Below are 21,182 nucleotides of genomic sequence, written 5' to 3'. Positions count from 1 at the left end.
TGTTATTGCTACTTTTACTTAAGTAAAAGATCTTAATACTTTTTCCACTACTGCTCTTCAGGCAGCAGCAGGAGTGTCAATGTAGATTATTCCTGGTAATGAAATGAGGGAAGGTGACATGCAAGAAACTCCTGTGTATGTAGAGTTTATTAAATGTGTTTGATGTTGATTTTGATTTTACAGACTGTGGCAGTGGCATTTGCCCAGTTAAGTTAATTAGTTTCCAGCTAGTGTATTGTTGATTAAATCTTTTATTAATCAGCATTTTCTATGAGGTGTGGGAACTAATGACTCTTCCTGTATTTCAGCACTGATGTGGATGGCAGTCATGTATCTTGGCCAAACTCTTCTAAAGTGCCTGTAAATGGTAGGCTGTCACTGTTTTGTTCGGACTTCTGAGAAATGTCTTAATCACATCAGACGGCAATTCACTAAACCTGATTTCCTCTCAGGGCTGGATTTCTCATCTTCTCAAAGCAAAACTGCTTCCTCAGAAAGCCACCAGTGTTCCTGGTCAGTTATTTCACTCCTTTAATCATCGCAAGAGTTTACCTCCTGTAATCAATGTGTTGTTATACCACTACAGTAACTGTTTGTTTGGCTTCAGTGACGGAAAAGACCTGTTAGGCGCAGTGGCCGAACTGAAGCACGCTCACCGCAAGCTGAGCGAGCAGAACAGCAGCCTGTTGAGGACCGTGGCTCAGTGTGAAGACATAAACCTGCAGCTCACTCTGGATATCACTGAGCTGCAAGCAAAGCTGGCCAGGTGAAGGATTAACTACTGTCTTCCTCATTTAACGTCAGTCATAGTAAATAGGATTAGCCAAATCCTCACAAAAGCACATCATTATCTCATTTAATTTCATCACCTCAGTGTACACTTCCAACACAAAATTTAACACTAAATATAATCTATAACAAAATAATACACATTTAATGACCGAGGGAGAACAAAAACAAACATTTTACATCATAGATGGACTCTGATCCGGATCCGGACCGAGATACAATTTAATTCAGACTTGAAGCTAAATTTCAACCTGAGTCAGAGTGACACATCTCTATCATGTCACCTCACACATCTTTTAGCTGCTAGTAGCTGAAGTTAACAAGAACGTTGTCAGAGTTAGAAGCTTGAATTAAAAAAGTGAAAAGGCATGTTCAAAACTAGCCGATGCAAATATAGACTGACTGTTTTAGCATGAGTAGACTAAGAAAGCAAAGCATGATTGCTTGATTTTAAGTCAAACAGTGGTCATTTTGAATAGTGATAAAACACCACTCTTCCCGGCCAAATGTAAAGACTTAGTTACACAATGAAGGTGTCACTTCTCCCATTAAGAACTGTTTATTGTGTACATACATCTAGAGTTTTTACAACTTAAATATCAGTCACTTAATCCATCTTTTCCGGACCTGTGACACTGTGGAAATTTGGCACATGGACCTTTAAGACTTGTGTTTGAGTACCCCTGTCATAGCTCATTAATCATATTTTATGTTATTTGGTTTATTTCATTCTTCCTTTGTTTCATTCCTCTTGCATCTTTCAAACAATATTAGACTATGGAACCAGACTGAAAGACTGTCTGTCACAATGTAGAAAAGGTTTTCTTTATTGTAGAAAACTGCACTACAGCACCTCAAGTAATCAACCCTCACTCTTCCACTAGTTTATATTTGGGCGAAAGAATAAAATAGCTGTTCTTACTCAATGTATTGGCTGTTTTGGATGTGAGTAGAGGTGGATCCCCTGCTGAATTAGCTGTGATTTATTTTTTTATTTTTTTTGGTTGTGTGCAGTGCTCAGCGATCAGCAGTGAGCGCCAGATCCCTGACAGAAGAACTGGAAGAGACCCGTCGGGTGTTTAAAGAGGCCCAGGAGAGAGCCAGCCGCACCCAGACCAGCTGTACCAAACTGGTACATCACACACTTATCTGTCTCCCAGTGAAGCTACCTTCTAAGTTTGATTTATTTTTTATGGCAACTATTTACGTGTAAAACTTTTTTCGTCTTCAGAGCAATGAGGTTGAATACCTGAAGGTTCACATTAGGAGACTTGAAGACAAGGTAATGTAGATCTTAAATGTAAGTTCAAATGTGTGTACTTTCCTTTAATGTAATAAAATTTTCCTTGTGTTCACACAGAATGAAAAACTCACCTTTGAAAGGACGTGTTCTGAAGATAGCATCAACAAACTGAGGAAGGTCAACGCTGAGCTGAGGGTAGGAACAGATGAGTAAAACATGCTTGTGTTTGTCTCTGTGTTATGAGTTTGAATTGATAGTTAAACATCGAAATGTTCACAGGCCGAACTCCAGGAAACCCTTGTTATGTTGACGCTGAGAGACAGAGAAAACACAAAGGTTGGTGTATCTGGGTATTTTCATCAGAAAAACTTTGTCAGTTTACATTTTTATTTTAACTCTTTACTTTCAAATGTTCCTGTGCAGAAAGACATTCTCATGGACAAGATGAAGAACTCTCATGTGGAGAATCACAACATGATCGAGGTATGTTTGACGATTTGTCACAAAGTCGAGACAACACTTTGAATTTGAAACAAGTTTTGGTAAAATGGAATTAAGTGAATCTTATTTGACATCTCATAATACAGAGTAGAGTAGTGTAGGTACATTACATCATGTTAAATCATGAAAAGAAACCAATTTCAAATGTAATGTGATAACACTAATATCAAGCATTACAACAATCAGCAAACGTATCAGCCTCATAATTTCAGAATATGTAACGAGAAAACTGACCATTTGTACTATGTTATATCTGTTATTTGTTTATATTTTATTAAATGGTTTTGAATGTACATTTTGGCTTCTATTCAACGCGTTAACTCTGTTTTGGCGTTGCAGGGTCTGCAGTCAGAGCTGATGAGGTTACAGGAACATTCACACCAAGTTCTTTTGAGGTAATTTTAATAAATGGTACTTGTGTCAGGTGGTACATTGAATTGAGTGTTGCTGCACTCATTCTCAAAAGGCTTCTTCTTGATCTACTGTGGTTTGGATTGTTTGGATCATTTGTATGTCACTTTGGATAAAAGTGTCTATGTCTCAAATGAGTAAATGTAAATAAAAATGTTTAAATCTACATTTCTGAATCTAAATGTCTTCCATGTACATTTTGTTTGGACTAATCAAAAGATAAATGTACTTTAGTCACCATTTCTTATTTGTCAAAGAACATAAAGTTGAGGAGTAGTTATAAAATTGTGTATTTAAGAGGTACTCCAGCAATTTAGCATTGCACGTCCATAAAATCGGAGTACAAGAGACAGATTAAAGGAAAAATGATCAAATTCAAAGCAGAGGCCGAGATATCCTGACTTTTATCTCTAGTAAACTCCAGAAACACTGGATCCTACATTTCCCACAGTGCAACTCAATAGAATCTTTCATAAGACCCTCTCTACCTCCTAAATACCTAAAAGTTTCAAACCACAAACCTTCAGTTTTATAATGCAGGTTTTCTGTTTATATTTCTCAGTTTGAGTCTCAGGCCCAAGCAGTACTACCCTGATGATGTCATCAGGGTAGTACTGCCCTGTAAACTGAACTTCATGTGTAAACTGGTGGAGTGCCCCTTTAACAGAGGGATGTGACAGCTGTCATAGTTTTGTAGGAAAGCGAAATATTTCAAAGAAAATATGGGATATTTTAAAGAAAGAAAAAGAATTGCGAGCTAATTAGGAGGGTAACATTCTAATTTATAGAACAAATCATTTAAAGTGTTGAAGCTCCATTTTCTCTGTCTGTCTGTCCGACAGGTATGACAGACACTGTATCAGTCCTCAGAGTCTCTATAATCGAGATCCTCCAAACCATCGCTCTCTGCAGAGCGAGATGCAGGATATGCAGCAGGTAGGAAATGCAGGTTTATCTTTTCGTGGTGCTGATTTTCTGTTTCATGTTGACCATCACTGCTCTGCCTTCTTTGTCTGCAGCAGCATCACAGAGCTCTGGACGACATAAGCCTCCCGTCCCTGCACACGCACAGTGATGATATTCAGAGCATCATCCACAGGATCAAGTCTGCAGAAATAGCTCATCTTGTGCACAATAAGTATCCTGAGAGGGTGAGCAGAGAGTAGACACTCAACAGAGGATGATAATTCTTACATGCAGTAACATGTATAAATCTGTCTTATTCCTCTTGTGTCTTCTCTCACACACAGGACTCTGCTCCTGTAGAAACACAGGAGAGGCCTTTTCCTCACCACCAACAGCAACAGCCAAGCATCAAGCAGCAGCTTGTCAATGTGTATGTGAGTTTTTTTTACCTCCCTTTCTCCTGTTATGGTAACAGACTGGATTTGGTTGATGTTAGTCTCTGTTCTGAGAAGCTAATAAAAGGGTTGTCTGGTTGTGACAGTGTATTTATGGGCATCTCCATTACGCAACCCATAGGAGTTACTATCTTCTGTGTGTAAGACTCAATGAGGGATAAGTGCAGTTTTAGTACCCCTTGGTAACCACAGACATAACAGTGTGTAAGGGAGATGTTTATAAAGCTGTGGTGGTGGTTTCAGGCTGCAGGAGCTAGAGCTCCACAAGTGTGTGTGGGAGGAGAAAGGGGACAAGGTGGAGGAGTGGCGGAGAGCCAGGGACAAGGAGCAAAAGCAAAGCCAGACTGGGAGCCAGACTCAGATCCAGGAGGCCAAGAAGGTGGCTGTGGTGAACTGGTGGAAAGCCCGCAGTGTAGAGGGGGCTAAAGCCAGGACAAAAGAAACCCAGTCGGGCCAGGAGCTCTCTCAGACACAAGCAAAGCTCCAGCAAGCAGAGCAGACGATCAATGATATGAGGGAGCAAGTCTGCCACCTGCAAACATCTCTAACATCTGCACAGGAGTGTGTTGCCGAGCAAAGAAACAGCAGTGGAGTTCTTCATATTGACAAGGCAACCAACACTGAGAGAGAAGAACTAGACAGAGCTGTGGAGAAGGTTGTGAAGGATCAGAGGGATGCGGCGGTGGCCACAGAGATCACAGGTGGAGCAGCCTCAGAGCAGGAGCAAATCAAGCTTCGGGTGACTGCAGATGGCCTTCTGGCGACCCTCAGACGGATGGAGGCAATGGTCAACAGTGCCCTGGAGACCGCCGAGCTGGTGCGAGAGAGCGAGCAGAGGGTGAGCCAGGTGAAAGTGAGGATAGAGAGCATCACTCAGAGGGTGGAGGAGGCTCTGGGCCGAGCAGCCGACACTGACGAGCAGCTGAACGTTCTGGATGCTCGGATCACAGAACAAGCTCTAGCTCAGGTTTGTCTGTGTTAAAAATCTGTGTTTGCTTTACATTAGAGAACACAGTCAAAGTAAATTGTAGTTTTTTAATGATGTTGATTTTAGAAGGTCACAATGGTTAGCTACTGTATGTTCATGTTTGATTATACCTTTATTTAACTAAATTTCATATGAAATAATGTGGTTGATATTAAAAAAGCATCAGCAAATTATAAAAACATATCATTTAAAATCAAATGTATTAATGCCACGGGTGTCCAGAATTGTCCAGTCAGTATTTTAAAACATGAACACCAGGGAACTAAGATTTCAGTTTATAATGTAATCCAGATTTCATCTCAAACTGCTGCATGGAGATGTTTTTATAATCAGGGATTCATTTTGTCATGTTGAGCTCAAAACACTCCTATGGGAACAAAAACTGCCAGAATAAATCATGCTGGTATTAAAGGTTTCGAGTTGAGGTTATGACGATAGTTGCACTCTTGAGACACTACTTGTCTCTGAGCTGTGAAACTTGACAAAAATGAGAGTGTGTATGTATACACACTCATTGACATCATGCTGTGGTTAATATTGCCTTTGTGAAACATAAAAAGGCCTTTAAAAGATTTGCATCAAACCATTTCATAAGCCACATTATCTGTAAACTTGTATGGTAGATGTACCCAAACTGTTTTGCCTGTGAGCCCTTAATACAAGGTAATGTCTACTTGCAACCCTTCGTGACAGGGTGCAGGTCTCTGAGTTGTGAGCAGTTGAAAGGGTCATTTTTTCTTATCAGACTGTTTCATTTGTATCATTTTTAATGGCCTGAAGAGGTAAAATTTGGCAGTTTTTCAAAGAAAATAGCGAAGATTAGAGAAATGTCCAAAAAATAAACCTAACTTTGTCTAGTAGAATTTAGATTTTCTTATTTCCTGCACTGGTAATCATCTCATGACCCCTTAGATGCAACTGATGACCCCTTGTGGGAGTTGGGAATGATGTTGTAAGGGAGTGTACAAATATTTATGTCCATCCACAATACTGAAGAGCAATGCGTACACGTGTGTGTGTGTGTGTGAGTGTGTGTGTATGTGCTATAATGGTGTAACATGATCAGCAAAAAGATATTTGAGCTGTCGTCACTTTTTTAGTGAATCAGTTATGGTATTGTTACACTTTTTGGCAGCATTATTCAGATTTTTTAAAGTTTATAGCTTTGGGGGGATTTTTGATGTTTACGTGTAGTCATCGGACTCTCAACCAAAAGCAAATAAGACTTAGAACCTTAAATTTATAGTTGTAGTAAAATTACTTGTAATAGTATTATATAATGCAATAATAGTGATTTCATATTTTTTACATAATATACAGTTAATGCTGCTTCTCCAACAGTTAAACACATGAAGTTGATTTGATGTCTCTTAACATCTCATATGTAAGAATCCAGGTCCCAGTCTGCCAGTTGATCCTGGAACAGAAGCCGCAGGCTTTACGGCCGAATCCGATGTGGAGTCTGAAGACAGGGACAGTCCCCCTCCATCTCCTGTAATCCCAGAAGTCAGTGAGCCTCCACAGCTACCCATGAATGGTATGATAGCTGCATTACAAAAATACAGCCCCAGTGATATCGTGGTTATGGGGTACACTGTGAGACACAGATGAATTAAAGCTACTTCCTCCTCTAATGCTAATCCCTGAGGATGTCTGAAAATAGACACAGCAGATATTTACATTGCACACAACAGCTGGTACAGTGAGGAGGAAGAGAGAACAAGCTCTGAGGGAGTGTCTGTTATCTATCAAAGGGGGCCATAGGGAAAATGAGGGGAGGCCAGAATGATTTTTTTATGTAAACACAGCAAGGGTCGAGCATTTTTAGCTACATTGCATCCCATAATTGACAACACTTTTATACTTTGTCAGAGTTTTTGAATTGGTAGGGCTAAATCAATGTTTTTGTGAGTTGTTTCCTGTTCTCAGTGCCTGTGGTTCAACCCATTTTACATTTAAATCTGAAGTGTTCTGAAGTGCTTTGAGTAAGTTTATATAAAGGCACTGAGAAGTCGAAGATCTGTAGCTCACAAAGTACACAATGCAGGCTTTTAGGTGCATTACAGGGATTTAATATAAGCAGAACAATTGAAATGTGAATAAAAGAACATACTTTCTTCAAAAGAATTGGAAACGTTTGTAGCGCATTTATTATAACATTTTGAGCAATTCTTTTTCACTTTCTTGATGAGATGTAATTGAGAATATTGATACCACTCTCATGTCTCATGTACAGTAAAAACCCGCCTACCATCACTCTAAAGCTCGCTAATTAACACATTATAACTCGTTCGTGAAATCCATACAAAAACTCCACGAAGTCACTGTTCAAAGAAATAGTCTAACACATAACCCCCTGTAAAACCACACTTAGAGACAGGCTAGCTGTTTCCAGTCTTTATGCTAAGCTAAGCCAACCGTCTGCTGGCTCCAGCTTCATATGCAACATACAGACATGAGAGTGGTATCAATCTTCTCATCTCTCAACAAGAAAGCAAATAAGTGTATTTCTCAAAAAGTCAAACTATTCCTTTAAAACATTTCTCAAATGTGACTTTTCTTATAAAAAAGAAACTACATTGAATTTTTTCATTTCTCGCTACAAAAAGATGGCAAATACAAAATCTTCAGTGTCTTTTTGCAAACCCTTTGTGAGGCCTTAATCTGTTCATGTTCCTGAAAGCTGCTCCATGTCCAATGATGATTTTGCCATTTCATCACATATTTTCCAATGCTGATCATTTTGCAAGTTTTTGGCCAAAGGGCCGCTTTTCTTCGAAATTATATTTTAAATGAACAGACAGTTGTCATCTCCATGCCCACTTGTTTGTTTATTTTATAGCCTTCTGTCTAAAGTTTATTTTGTCCATGCTTGGCCATGTTGGCATGGGCTTGCTTTTGCTTACCAAATGAAGCTGCAACTGTGGTTGAACAATAAACATTTTATGTTGGGCATTGCTGTCATAAAAGTTGATATGTGCACTGCCAATGTGATGTTACTGTACCTCAAAATGTGGATGGTTTCATCTTATTTGCAGTTCTCCCCACACGGCCAGCTCAAGAATATTGTACTTTACTTTTTAAATGTATTGTGAGCTAACACGCTCACAATGACATGGCTAACATGTTGACGTTAAGCAGGAATGATGTGATAGCGTGTTAGCATGCTAATATTTGCTAAGTAGTTCATGTTTCAATAAAACCACACATGTCAACTTCATGGTGTCACTAGATGAAAAGTCAGGGGATCCCCAGTCAGTAGTATTATTTCTCTGGGGATCATGAAATTAAATTTCGTGACAATCCATCCGATAGTTTTGGAGATATTTCAAAATCTGGACTAAAATGGTGAGCCAACCCATTCCATGAAGCAAATGGCATCACTAACAATAATAAATGTTGAGCTTTTAAATGACTGTCAGTCCTGCTGCTTTTGTATTTATGATGCCATCTAAAGTACTCTGCCTCCATTAAGGCTTTTATAACTATTTTATATTCTTCCTTTATCTACCGGACACTAATAAAACATTAGTATGAGATATTAAATCAAATTTAAGCATCACTGTAACATTAAAAAAGAATCAAACTTGTTTTTAGGTTTTTATGTTGCTGTTTAAAAGAAGACAGTCAGGTTATGCGATGAATAAAGATCCGTTGGAGACTGAATGTAAATAATTTAGGAAAGCAGTGGGTCTCTAATGTTCTGTGTGTGTGTGTGTGTGTGTGTGTGTGTGTGTGTGTGTGTGTGTGTGTGTGTGTGTGTGTGTGTGTGTGTGTGTGTGGTGGCTGTAAACAGTGTGCTCTTTGATGGCGCATCTATAAATGAGAGAAAGGTGGAAAAACCAAAATCACTCTAGCTGGAATGTGAATTGATTTGTGAGGTCAGGTTGAATGCTTCCAGGAAAAGAAAAGAAAAAAGACTGTGATCTGGAGAGAAAAACAAAAGTATCTGACAGTGTCTGAAGTGAAAATGAGGTTAAATGAGGGCAAACGTGTGGTTAACACAGCTGCCAACACATTCCAAGCATCTACTGTACATCTTCATCACCTTCATCTCCTCATGCACTGCTTCAGGTAGTTTTCCACCTCTTTTCTCAATGGTTTGTGTAACAAAGTCAAATCTGGCTGCAAGTAGTTTTTGAGTCTGATTTGTGCTTTCCAAGAGTCAAAATTCTTGGAAGTGGCACCATCAAATAAGCAACACAAAAGCACTAAAGTGTTGCTTTTTTATCTGTATCCTCTCATATATGAATAGTACTGGTTCCCTTGTAGTTATTCTCTTTTTAATTACCTTTAAAGTGCCATACTGCTGTTCAACTCTAATGGTGCTCTACATAAACGTCTGCAAGTTACTGGTGTTTAGCCCTTTGGTTGCTATCACAATATTACCGACCTTTTCCTGAGAGCAGACGACACAGTAGCCTTTAAATGGGCCAAGAGCTTTCACCCAGCACATCAAGCACCTCATGTACTCTGGTTGCCAGGTTATCGTTGCCCCTAGTTATAGAGGTGGAGGAGGAGGGGAGGGTGGGCGAGATGCTTCCTGAAACAAGAGTTACAGTAGTTCTGCCAATCAGATGAATATCACACTGCCAGCATCAAACTCACAGGACAGAAAACTCAATTTATACCTTCCCTTTTTGTTTTCTCTTTCTGTTTCTCACACAAACACACACTCCCTGATCTACTCTTTTCTTTTTTTTAACCGTCTCATGACATTTGCATCGCACATGCCTTCCTGTTAAATGCAAATCAACTCTTTTCACTGTCTGTCTGTGCTCTGGCTCCAACAGGTGGCACCGGACGAGGCAGCTGCAGCACGGTAAGACTCCCTCCTGCTCTACTGCAGTAAAATATAACATTATTTCTGTATGTAGAGGCAGAACTGTATGCCTAATGTGTCATGTGTTTGTGTATTTTTTATGTTTTTTGAGCTGGCTTGTTGGAAATGGTATTTTTTAAGAGGATACATATACAGATTACCACTTTCTTTCAAGCTTGCCAGCGTAAAGATAAAGTGCAGTTTGACTTAGTGGTTTAGGCAGAGGTGGAAACTAACCATTGTACATTAACTCAAGTACTGTACAATTTTGAGTTAGTTGTACTTTATTTGATTATTTCCATTTTATACTACTTTATACTTAGGAATATTGTACTTTTTAATCTGTTACATTAATCTGACAACTACAGTTACTAGTTACTTTTCAGGGTAACACTTAACATTAGGGCCCCTATTTAGCATTTATAAGCAGTATATAAACATTTAATAAATGGTTTATAACTCACTATAATGTAGTTGTAAGCAGATATAAGGACATTTTAAGTGTTTATTAATGTACAGTATTTATTAACAATTATAACTTTTCCTGTAAAGCCATTTTACATTATTACAACTGTGTTTTACTGTGCTATGATTCATATCTATTATTCTCTTATTCTCTTTGGTGGAACTGCTAATAATATATATATATTATTAGCAGTTCCACCAAAGAGAAATTTCCCTTCAAAACTTCTCAGATGGTTTACAGTTTGAGACTCATGAGGTAAAATTATCCTATATTTAACAATAAAAGAAAAAATTACAAGATTTGTGTAGCAGAACTTTGTTTTTTCTTCTTTCCTCTCCCATGAATCATCTCACAACCTCTCAGATTTATTTTGTGATCCTTTGGAGGGGCCCAACCACCAGTTTGGAAACCACTGGACTAAACTGTAAAGTAGTTAAAACTACCTCTACCTCAACCAGCTACAACAGTAAAGTGCTACTTACATGCATCAGTATTAATAGTCTAATAATGCAAATTATGATAATATTTCAGTCACAAAGGCCATTTTCCTGCAGAACGAGTACTTTTACTCCTAAAACTTTAAGTATATTTTTATCATAACACATCACTTTTACTCAAATTACATTTTAAATGCAGGACTTTTACTTGTAACAGAGTATCTTTACATTGTTGTACTGGTACTTTTACTTTAGTAAAGAATCTGAATACTTCTTCCACTGCAAGGCTTTTGGTAAAACAACACAATCTCAATGTCTAAATAAGTTAAAAGAAGATCCTCACTCAAGCTGAATTGAATGAGAAGAACATCTGACTATTTTGCACAAATTGCTCCTTTGATAAAGATTTTCCTTCACATTGTAGCACTTAAGATTATCAGCTCACTTTAATTCAAACTGTGATACTGTAATTCGCTGTGAACGTCAGCTGTGTTTCTCCAAACAACGTGACTGCTGTGCTCTTTCTTCCTCCAACATGATTGAGGATGATCGCAGCACTTAAAAGCCAAATCTCTCACCACTAAAAAGCAGCACAAATGGTGCAAAGTTTGACAATGCAGTTTACCAAACAGTAATGAACTTCAAGAGCTCGGAAGTGGATGTGTAGTTTCCTCCTAGGCTGCAGAGTAAACACAGATTGGACACACGCAATCTACCTATCTATCAGTCTCTCACAAACATGCCATCGCATGCAACAACACACAAGGTATTCTCCTACTGCTCCCACAGTATGATTAGAGAAACAAAGCAAACCCTGCAGAAAAAAATAACATACTTTTCTAACTTTCTTCAGGTTTCAGTTGAGGGATGATCAGTGGAGCAGAAGAAACACACATACACACACACACACACACACACACACACACACAGACTCGCACACTCCACAGCAGCCCAAAGAGGCATACAGAGCCCTTCTCCTTAAATGGTCAAAGCTCCCAGGAGTGAAAGAGAGGCTGCTGCTGAAAAAAGACAGGGAACAGAGGGGACGGGAGAAGGAAGGAGAAGCCCAGAGGATAGAGGAGTTTTCTGAGGAAAAGGCTGAAAGTGACAGTTTGACTGCGGGAAGTCGGTCTGAGTTGGAGAGATCAGCGGGAGTATGTGTGTTTCTCTACAGCGCTAGTGGTGGACTCAGGTAATGTGTGTGCTCCCTGCGGACAGGTTCAGATGATCGGCTGCGTGGAGCTGTGGGGTCTTAGTGGGTGATGGTTTTAGGTGGACACATGCAGCTTCGGGGGATGTAGGTTCGGCTCTGTCTGTTAGTGTCTCTGCAGCTGTGTCAAACTTGTGCAAGAGGGTGTGTTTTTGGACTTTTTGACAGTTGTCGGCCTGACCTGTAACTGCTGGGGTGAGTTTACATAATCTAGTGTTTGTGTGGAAGTGAAACTCTGTGTCATCTTTCCTCCTTCTTGGTGTATGATCATGCATTTTTTAAAGTCAGTGGATTTATCTATTCCCTCACCTGACTGTACATCCATTTCTTTTCCTTTCTCACACTTCCTCTGTCCTGAGGATCTCAGATTGTGGCTCTGTAGCAACCACTTCCTCTGCTGGCCCTGTACTCTGTGCTTCACACAACCAAATTTTAAACAAATCTGGCAAGAGGGAGCAGGCTTATGTAACAAAGGAGGGGAGGAGGGTGCTGTCCCCTCGTCTCCCTCTGAGGAAAGATACACCTAGGCCTGGCTGCAATGAGAAGTTAATTCTAATGACTGGTGTGGTGCTATCTGTGTTCAGGCTTGTATGTTCTGTCTTGCCCCCCCCCCACACACACACACACACACAGGAAATAATAATCTTAGTGATTCAATTACTCTGCAATATCTATCTCTCAGTCTCATGGTGTGCCAGGGAAACATTCTGCAACGGCAACAGGGCAGTTTGGCATCTTTGTTTGGGCTGAGTCATTTTTAAGAGGCAATACTTTCATCTGCCTCTGTCAGCACTGTGTCATGAGCTGGTTCATTATTCTTCCAAAGACATTTAAACTGCATTTGCAAGTTTGTTTGGTTGCTTAGTAAGAAATTTTTCTTAGAAATGGACTACAACAGACTTGTTACTATTAGAATTATCAGTGATTTCTTCATTGTTCTTCTTCTTTGTCTAATTATTCATCAGTCACAACAAATGCAGACGGTTGTTACCAAAGCAGCCCTCCTCCAGGGGAAATTAGATAATCACATTAGACATATTTGGTGACTCACTCTCATATTTATATATGCAGTGGAACATTGAAGCTGATCTCTTTTGCTCTGATTTGATAAATAATAAGTAGACTGAGAAGACAGTTCATACTTTCAGGAATGAAAATCAGATGAAATAAGTAACAATTAAATGATTCAGCAAAAGACACATGTTCTTGCTCTCCTCACCAGCAAGAGATTTGATCATCTCAATAGCGGTGTAGTAAAACAGCTTTGTGTTAAAGTGTTAAAACCTCTGTACTAGATGCTACTGCAGGCTGTGAAAGAGTAGTGAATTTAATCCTGTGTGACAGTATTCTTGCAGTCAGGAAATATCCTCACAGCTCACTGGAAGAGAGTTAAACAACCCATTTCCTCCCCAGTGACTCACAGCCTTTTTCTCCCTATATGTTCCCAAGAACTTGTCATGTTTGTGATGACACTGAACAGCACTCTGCATGTTCTGACCCTGAATTTACCGAGGATTTGTCTTAGGTAAAGTGCATGCCATACCTCTGAAATAACCAATAATTCATCACACCTTCCACTCGCCTAATTCATCAGCTGGTGCATATGTCTACAAGCGTTGGCAGTAAAGACACAGCCACACCTGTGCTGGCCATGCATATGTTAATCTGTCTATTTTTTGTGAGACCAAACGAATGGGGACTACATTAACCTGTGACAATAGTTTGCGCAGAGAGTGCACTGTGCTCCTTCAGAGGGGTAAATCTGCTCCGCATTTACATTTGCATAAATTTGTTACTAAAAAGGGAAGAGCTGTGAGTTCAAAGAATGGTTCAAACAAGTTGCACACACATAATATTTAACTACATTAGGTCATGTTTCTCTTTAATTTAGTGAGCCAGGTAACTGCTGCAGTATTGATGGCAAACATCAGTTGAACTGAATAATCATTGTAAAAAAAAGTAATTGTTGAAGCAAAAAAAACCTAAAATTCACTGGTTTCCATCTTCTCTAATGTGAATATTTGTTATAACAGTGAAATGTATATAGGTTTTTGGACTGCTGGTCGGACAAAACAAGACATTTGAAGACACTATGACACTATGAACCATGGAAAACTAAACTATGATGGATTTTTTATTATTTTCTCTCATGACTAAATGATTCATTGAGAAAATAATCAGCAGATGAATCGATAATTAAGATAATCATGAGTTGCACCCCTGCTATATATGTAGCATAGCACAGGCTTTGTTTTTGATTTGGGAAAGATTTGAACAAATACAATATTCTACATACATTTGCATGGATATATGTCATGGATTCTGATTGCACAAATTTTTACATTGTACGTAGCTGATGCTCCAGCAACATTGATCACTAATGCCATGAATATATGCAGTGTCCACTTTTCTGACTTTGGCTCAAATTAGCAATCCTGATCATCCGAAGTCTCTTTCTCATTGTTAAATGCTGCATAATTTTGTTTGCTGTTGGCTTTCCACTTAACATACTCATATTTTGTTGTGTCTTTTGCCAACTGTCTTCATTCTATGCTCTCATCTCTGATACTGACAGTCTCTTCCACCTTCAACATTAATAAATTCACACTGTAGATTAGCTTTAAGTGAAAGAACATTTAGTGTAGAGTAACTATTTCTCCTCTCAGTTATCTGCCATGCTTGTTCTACACAGAATGCACTCATATTTGTGTTTCTTTCATAATTTATCTACAGTCCCCTCTGTTTGTTTTACACTGTCCCTCAGGAACTCATTGCCTCAGTCAGCCTGTGAGCGCAAGTTAAACTGAATGTTTTATAACAATCCAGTGCTTCCCAGTCAATGTGTTTCTGGTAAAAATGGTAACTGCCTGATGAAAGTCACTGTGTGGGAAGAAAAACACATCTAACTTTGGCTTTACAGGCTCAGTCATGATTGGTATTTGTTTGCGTTTTCAATCGCTCATGTTGTAAAGCTGTTTTTGAGTGTATTGCTCCACAGAGCATCACTCAGATGAAAATGATAAAATTGCCTCTTGTTCTTTCTTGAGTCTATAACAATCTAATCAATGTTTCACTATCTTCCAAAGCCAAAACACCAATTATGAGACTTCTAATGCATCTTTTTCTCTTCCATTTTCCCAGTGCAGGAAGGTCTAGTATATATATATAATATATTCACAAACTTAAATATGACCTGTGGCATTTTTCTTGTAAACACACTCAAGTTATGTTAAAATGTTGTGTTTCTCATCAAAACACATAGTGTGCATCCTTGAGGTCTAACAAATGTGTTTCCTTCCTCATAAAACATTTGCAAAGCCGATTGTTGGCGCATTACTGTGTTCCTCGGTGTGTTAACGCCACCTGTAGATCAGTGGAATAACGTGAAACCAACAGCAGGATGTCAACTGTGTTGCTCGTATGTGTCCTTGTCCTTGTGCACATGCACAATACAAACAAAACTGGGACCCACTCGTACAAACATTGCTCCATAGTGCTACTAGTGGTCAGAAACCCCACAGGATACCTTTAAGTAAATATTCACATTTTTAATGGCGTAAATGAAACAAAAATTGATTTCTTTTACTTTGTGTCACCCACTGTACTTTATTGATGGCTGATTAAATGTTTCATGACATTACTCCACTATAGTATTTAACTTTGTATTCTTACTGGAAATGAATGTACTCTTACTCTTGTGAGAATTCAAAAGCCATACAATTGAGTCATAGGAATATTCAGTAACAGTTTCAATTTTCTGATGTTTGCCAATACTGCTGTTCCAAGGCAATCGAGAATGAAGTTATTTAGGGATTTGTTTATGGTGTGATGGTTTGTTAGTTCTAGTGTATCTTTTTTTAGCTGTGGTTAGCCAGAAGACTTCCTTCAGAATATGGCCATTCATGTGTAATTCATTTTCTCAGACAAAGAGATCAGCACGTAATGTACCAATTCAATAACTACCTCCAGTTAAGGAAGAGTTTCCCTCAACATTTACTTACCTAATGCATATGTGTCTACTAATGCAGAACATACACATGTTTGTGTCTTCATATGTGCATGATGATCTTGCAGCTCCAGGAAGAGGAGGAACACTGGCTGCAGGGATCTCCTTCTGAACAAAGTGATCATAACTCCAAGTCCTGTGACGCCCCCTGTGTTGCTGAGAGACCTTTTATTTTCCCCCACACCCGCTCACGCCCCTCACTGACCCCCGCCATGCCCACGCTACCAGAGGAAGAGGAGGACTCCCCCGAGGAGCTAGACAGTTCCTCCAGCTCTCCCAGTACAGTGAGTGCACACTCTGTCACTCTTTGTAGAACATATTCTGTTTTTTTGCAAAATCATGTGAGGCCATAAAAACTGACACTGAATAATCCATTTGGCCCTGGTTGGGAGTTCAGTTTCCAGCTTAGCAGTAGAAGCATTTGAATAATCCCTCGCAAGTGAGAGGACGATGAGTTTTTTTCTTCAACCACAGACTTGTGTTTACTCTGGTTACAAATGCTCCCTGTGGTTATCAGGCTGAGGCTGTGCTGTGCAGGGAAGTTACAAACGATCACAGCTACAAATTCTAGATACCACATTGGAATTTGACTTGGTACATATTTTACCTTCTTGGCTTTGTTTTCATAGTTTTGTGGTGTCCCACATAATGTTAACAAATTAACCTGTAATTCTACTGATTCATGGATGTTTTATGAGTCTTTGAAGGCCACTTTTACATTAATTCACCCACAGTAGAGCCACTGCTGAAGTCTTTAAAAAGATGTGTGGAATTTTCAGCACACTTCAGTTCAGGATGTAAACTCGTTGTTTACACTTTGGTTTTTCATGGAGGCCATGTCTCTATAAAATGTCAGCTTTAAGCCCCTTGTGGCAAATTTGTGATTTGTGGTTTTGGGCTATATCAATAAAAAATTACTTGACTGAGAACTTTGACAATCCCAGCGGGAGCAAGTACTCCTTTGGTCAAATTTCTCACAAATTACTTTTTTTTTTTTTTTTAATTCTCAAATTTTCTCCTTTACCCCTAGTGCTGTCTGTCCTTGCAGGTAATTTTAACCTATCTGCAAGTTATGCAGGGTTTTTTAGATATCCACCTCTGCAATTCATTTGAGCTGAATGCAATTTTCTTTGTGCTCCTTAGAGCACAAAATATTACCTTTGAAAAATTAAATACCAACATGTCTTTTTAAAAACAAGGGCCTGATTATTTCATAATTCACAAACCTCAATGTCAACTTTTTTTAGTAACGAGGACATTATTTCTAGAAAGACATATTTCTGTTGAATTTAATTTTTAGATGTTTTGAGCACCACAAATTCCATTCATTCTCATTGTACTGGGAAGGCAGCAGAAATTTCAGAGATATCTCAAAAGCAGACAAAACCAAATTATCTGCATGGCTAGATACCAATAGGAGTAAAAGGAAATTAAATCTTTTTGTCATTTGGGTGAACTGGCCCTTTAAATCATGGACTTCCCCAAGATTAGAGATATAGCTTTTTAAGCATATCATAACAATATGAAGAGCATAATCTTGAAACATCCTGCAGACAGCAAAGTGTTAAAACAGTCGGCTGTCTGAGTCCTCAGAGAATATTCTCTTCCTCTGCAGTCGCTCATTAACGCACAGGCTAGATAAGACATCTCTGCAGAATGTAATGAAGCTGTGTAATCTAATCTGCAGGGCATATGTCAGAACTATAAAAGTATCCACCTTTATCACAGCACAGCCGTGGCCTTTCTACAGCATTACCATCAGAGGGAATCCTTTTATTAGGATTCTAGTGCAAAGAGATGCTCTGAGAGGAGCTCTTAGGGAATTAGTGTTTGATCTCAGTCTTTACTCACATATTTACCTTGGATGGTTGGACAAGGATTTGGGATTTTATGAAACAGGAATTTAAGAATACATAAAGTTCAGTTTAGTCGTCACTAGGAGTACAATTTAGCCTGCAGAAATAGTTTTATAATGTATTCTGTGGCTCTGGACAGACTACCTGCATTACAAACTGGAGGCGTGGGGTGTTAAAGAAGCGGGCAGGGGCGGTCTAATGAAAGCTGCTATTGAGCTGCATTATGGGAAGTGTAGGATCTAGCCCTTTTTGTTTGACCCATACAAGAGACTAAAAGTCAAGATGTCTCTGGCTTCTGCCGCTTCAATTTAGATAAATCTTTTTTAGACAAATCTGCTATAAATCTGCTATAAACAGATTTACGACGATGTTCACATTCAACCTAATTTACCTGAGTGCTGATTTGTTCTTTGTTCTTCAGGTGCCGAGGTTCACTGTTTGTGATCACTGGATTTATTGCAAATTAGTCTGGGAATATGCAACACTGTAGCTCAACATAAACTGTGGTTTTACCTCATATTGAGGCCCTGTCTTGTTGAGGAGCTTTCTGTCTTTTTGTAAATGCTCCACTATGGTCACCAGCTAGTTGCAAGTGCTGCTGCATGTAATGTACATGTTTTTAGAGCTGTGACCAAAACAACGCTATGAGAGCCATGAGAGTGAATCAAAACAATAAAGTTGCAACAACTAAACAATGAGCTGAAACTTGTTATAAAGCTCTGTAAAGCTGAGTGGAGCTGCAGATTCAGGCGATAATTCTCTGTAGGTTCATCACTACAAGCGACCCCTTTCACATTGATCACATTGTCGTCTGATACATCGTTATTATAAAAATATATTATAACTGCTTTATGTATCTTAAGGTAACACAATACATAAATAATGCACAGTGATTCAGATTAACCAGGAGGTCCATGGGGGCCTGCAGCTCAGTTTTGCCCTGGTGCCCCATAGCGAATCATTCCAGCCCTGCCTACAGTCTTAATATTATATATATTCTGTAAATGTTTTCCAGTTTAATTCCTACACTATATTCATATCTATTCAAACAAAACAAAACATATGTATTACACCTGTGGCAGTTTTGCTGTAACCTTGTTTTAACTTTGGCACTTTTGTTGTGTTTTTTGCACAGTCTACACCTGGTGAAAGTCGAGCTGTCATCATGACTGCCCCCACTATTGTCTACCCACAGCAGGCTACTGTTGTCCAACAAGATGGACGTCCCCTCGAGCAAACCAGGTAATCATCCACTATCTTAAACACTGAAATAGTTTTCTTCTTTTTTTGGCTGTAAACAGGGACAATGTGTTTGAATTTTTACTGATTCCTCTCTCAGGCCACACAGTCCCAGAGGTCGCCTGGCCAGAAACTCATCTGGAGGACCCATCACCACAGTCGGTGGGTAAATCCTGTACACACACACACACACACACACACACACACACACACTGCATCTGTAATTATCTAAAGATAACCACAACACTGTGAGAGCTATTTTGATGTTATCATTAGCAACATTTACTTTAGTCAAGCACCAAATTGAAGTTACTGATATTTTTGTGTAGTGTTTTTCCATAAGTGAACTGTTTCTGTTTTTAAGTGGACATTTGTAAAACTATTAACACTATTGATATCGACTTTTCAAAGTGCCTTCTTCATCAAACTTGTCAGCAACAACTGTAAAACAGCTTTGATTTCATTTTCTTGGAAGCTCTCTCTTTCTAAGGATGCATAAAAACAAAATAATGCTCTCACGCTGTGTAGTTACACAAAAAGCTTCACAACATTTAGATTAAGTTTGGTCATCGGTGTCCTGAGAGATTAATCTGTCGGTGTGTCCTCATGCCTGAAATGCTTTTGCTACTTTGATTACTTTTGTTTAGCTTATTGCCCTTTTCTGAGGACACATCCTTGACTTGGCTACCCCTCATCACCTGATTTATTGGCTCACATCCATCTGGGAATTATTCCTTGGCACTATACTTTATACTGAGGAATCCCACTTAAATATCGTCTTCAAATGATTTCAGTCCAAAAGCACTCAGCCTTTGTTAACGTCTTATGCTTAAACATTTCTTAAAGATGTACTAAAATGTATATTTTTAAAGCCTTATTACCTGATGTTTTGCTAATAATACACGAACAAACCTACTGGTTAACATTGCTGTTTGCCTGTAACTACATTTTGTTTGTATTTATGTTGACATGTTGTAATTACAAGTAATATGTAGAAGTGTTGAAATGTAGAAAAAAATATGGAATCAAAACAAGTGTGTGTGCATGTGTGTCTTGTGTGTCTCAGACAGCACAGGCAACGTAATCGACCTGGTGAAAGATCAGCTGCCAGAGCTGCAGCTCTCTGAGGAGGATCGACAGAAGAACCTGGAGCTGCTCGAACAGGCCAAGAAGGTCAGCGACCGCTTCCTGATGCGCCGTGGCCGCCGCTCCACCGGCAGCCTCACAGAGTCACCCACAGGTAGTGAATGCACACACACACACACACACACACACACACACACACACACACACACACACACAGAAACACTGTACATAGCAGATAATTTCTTAAGCATGAATTGATTGGTAAGAGGTCATATGTTGTCTTAGTTTCTAAGCATGCTCTGTTATACTCATGTACATATAACTGGATTTAGTTTGTTACTTTAAAAAGGGTCGAAAGTCACACTGAACTCAAATAGGCATCAATTCAATAAAGTTTAATTCACAATTTTTTTTTCTCCACAGGTCTTTCTCCAACTCCAACTCCGTCATCCTCACCATGTTCATCTAGAAGCAGCTCACTGACTGTGGCTCCTCAAACTGGTACTTCATTCTTTGTCTGGGTTGAAAACAACTATTTACTATTTATTTATAACTTTTCTACCCTGATTCCTATTTTTGTATTGTTTTTTGGGCCACTGGAGTTTGTGACAATGATTTTGTTGGTTGTTTTCTTCTCTTTCGGCTGTAGGACTCACAGAGGCAACCCATGTCAGCTCACCGTCGGTTGGGCAGGTAAAGAAATTATTATTACTGTGATTAAAAAACAACATTCACTCATGATGGTGTGAGGTGTAATGCAGATATTT

The 21,182-nt window shown here is 39.0% G+C and overlaps 1 protein-coding gene across 1 annotated transcript in view; it reads left to right on the top strand.

Annotated features, from left to right (window-relative positions):
• mrvi1 (murine retrovirus integration site 1 homolog) overlaps positions 1-21,182 on the top strand; it is a 37,713-nt gene that overhangs the window by 3,460 nt on the left and 13,071 nt on the right. Inside the window, exons 4-24 of the mRNA XM_044202371.1 lie at positions 309-367; positions 453-513; positions 608-766; positions 1,804-1,921; positions 2,021-2,071; positions 2,150-2,227; positions 2,312-2,368; positions 2,456-2,515; positions 2,873-2,928; positions 3,787-3,880; positions 3,964-4,095; positions 4,195-4,280; positions 4,549-5,272; positions 6,683-6,830; positions 10,087-10,115; positions 16,303-16,518; positions 19,226-19,332; positions 19,430-19,491; positions 20,396-20,569; positions 20,839-20,916; positions 21,065-21,108. Coding sequence (XP_044058306.1) covers positions 309-367; positions 453-513; positions 608-766; positions 1,804-1,921; positions 2,021-2,071; positions 2,150-2,227; positions 2,312-2,368; positions 2,456-2,515; positions 2,873-2,928; positions 3,787-3,880; positions 3,964-4,095; positions 4,195-4,280; positions 4,549-5,272; positions 6,683-6,830; positions 10,087-10,115; positions 16,303-16,518; positions 19,226-19,332; positions 19,430-19,491; positions 20,396-20,569; positions 20,839-20,916; positions 21,065-21,108 — 2,593 coding nt within the window. The remainder of the gene's footprint in view (positions 1-308; positions 368-452; positions 514-607; positions 767-1,803; positions 1,922-2,020; positions 2,072-2,149; positions 2,228-2,311; positions 2,369-2,455; positions 2,516-2,872; positions 2,929-3,786; positions 3,881-3,963; positions 4,096-4,194; positions 4,281-4,548; positions 5,273-6,682; positions 6,831-10,086; positions 10,116-16,302; positions 16,519-19,225; positions 19,333-19,429; positions 19,492-20,395; positions 20,570-20,838; positions 20,917-21,064; positions 21,109-21,182) is intronic.

The sequence above is a fragment of the Siniperca chuatsi genome, linkage group LG1 (assembly GCF_020085105.1).
Source record: "Siniperca chuatsi isolate FFG_IHB_CAS linkage group LG1, ASM2008510v1, whole genome shotgun sequence".
Classification (NCBI taxonomy): Eukaryota; Metazoa; Chordata; class Actinopteri; order Centrarchiformes; family Sinipercidae; genus Siniperca; species Siniperca chuatsi.
The sequence above is the reverse complement of the archived record's forward strand: the minus strand, read 5'-3'. Positions and strand labels throughout refer to the sequence as shown.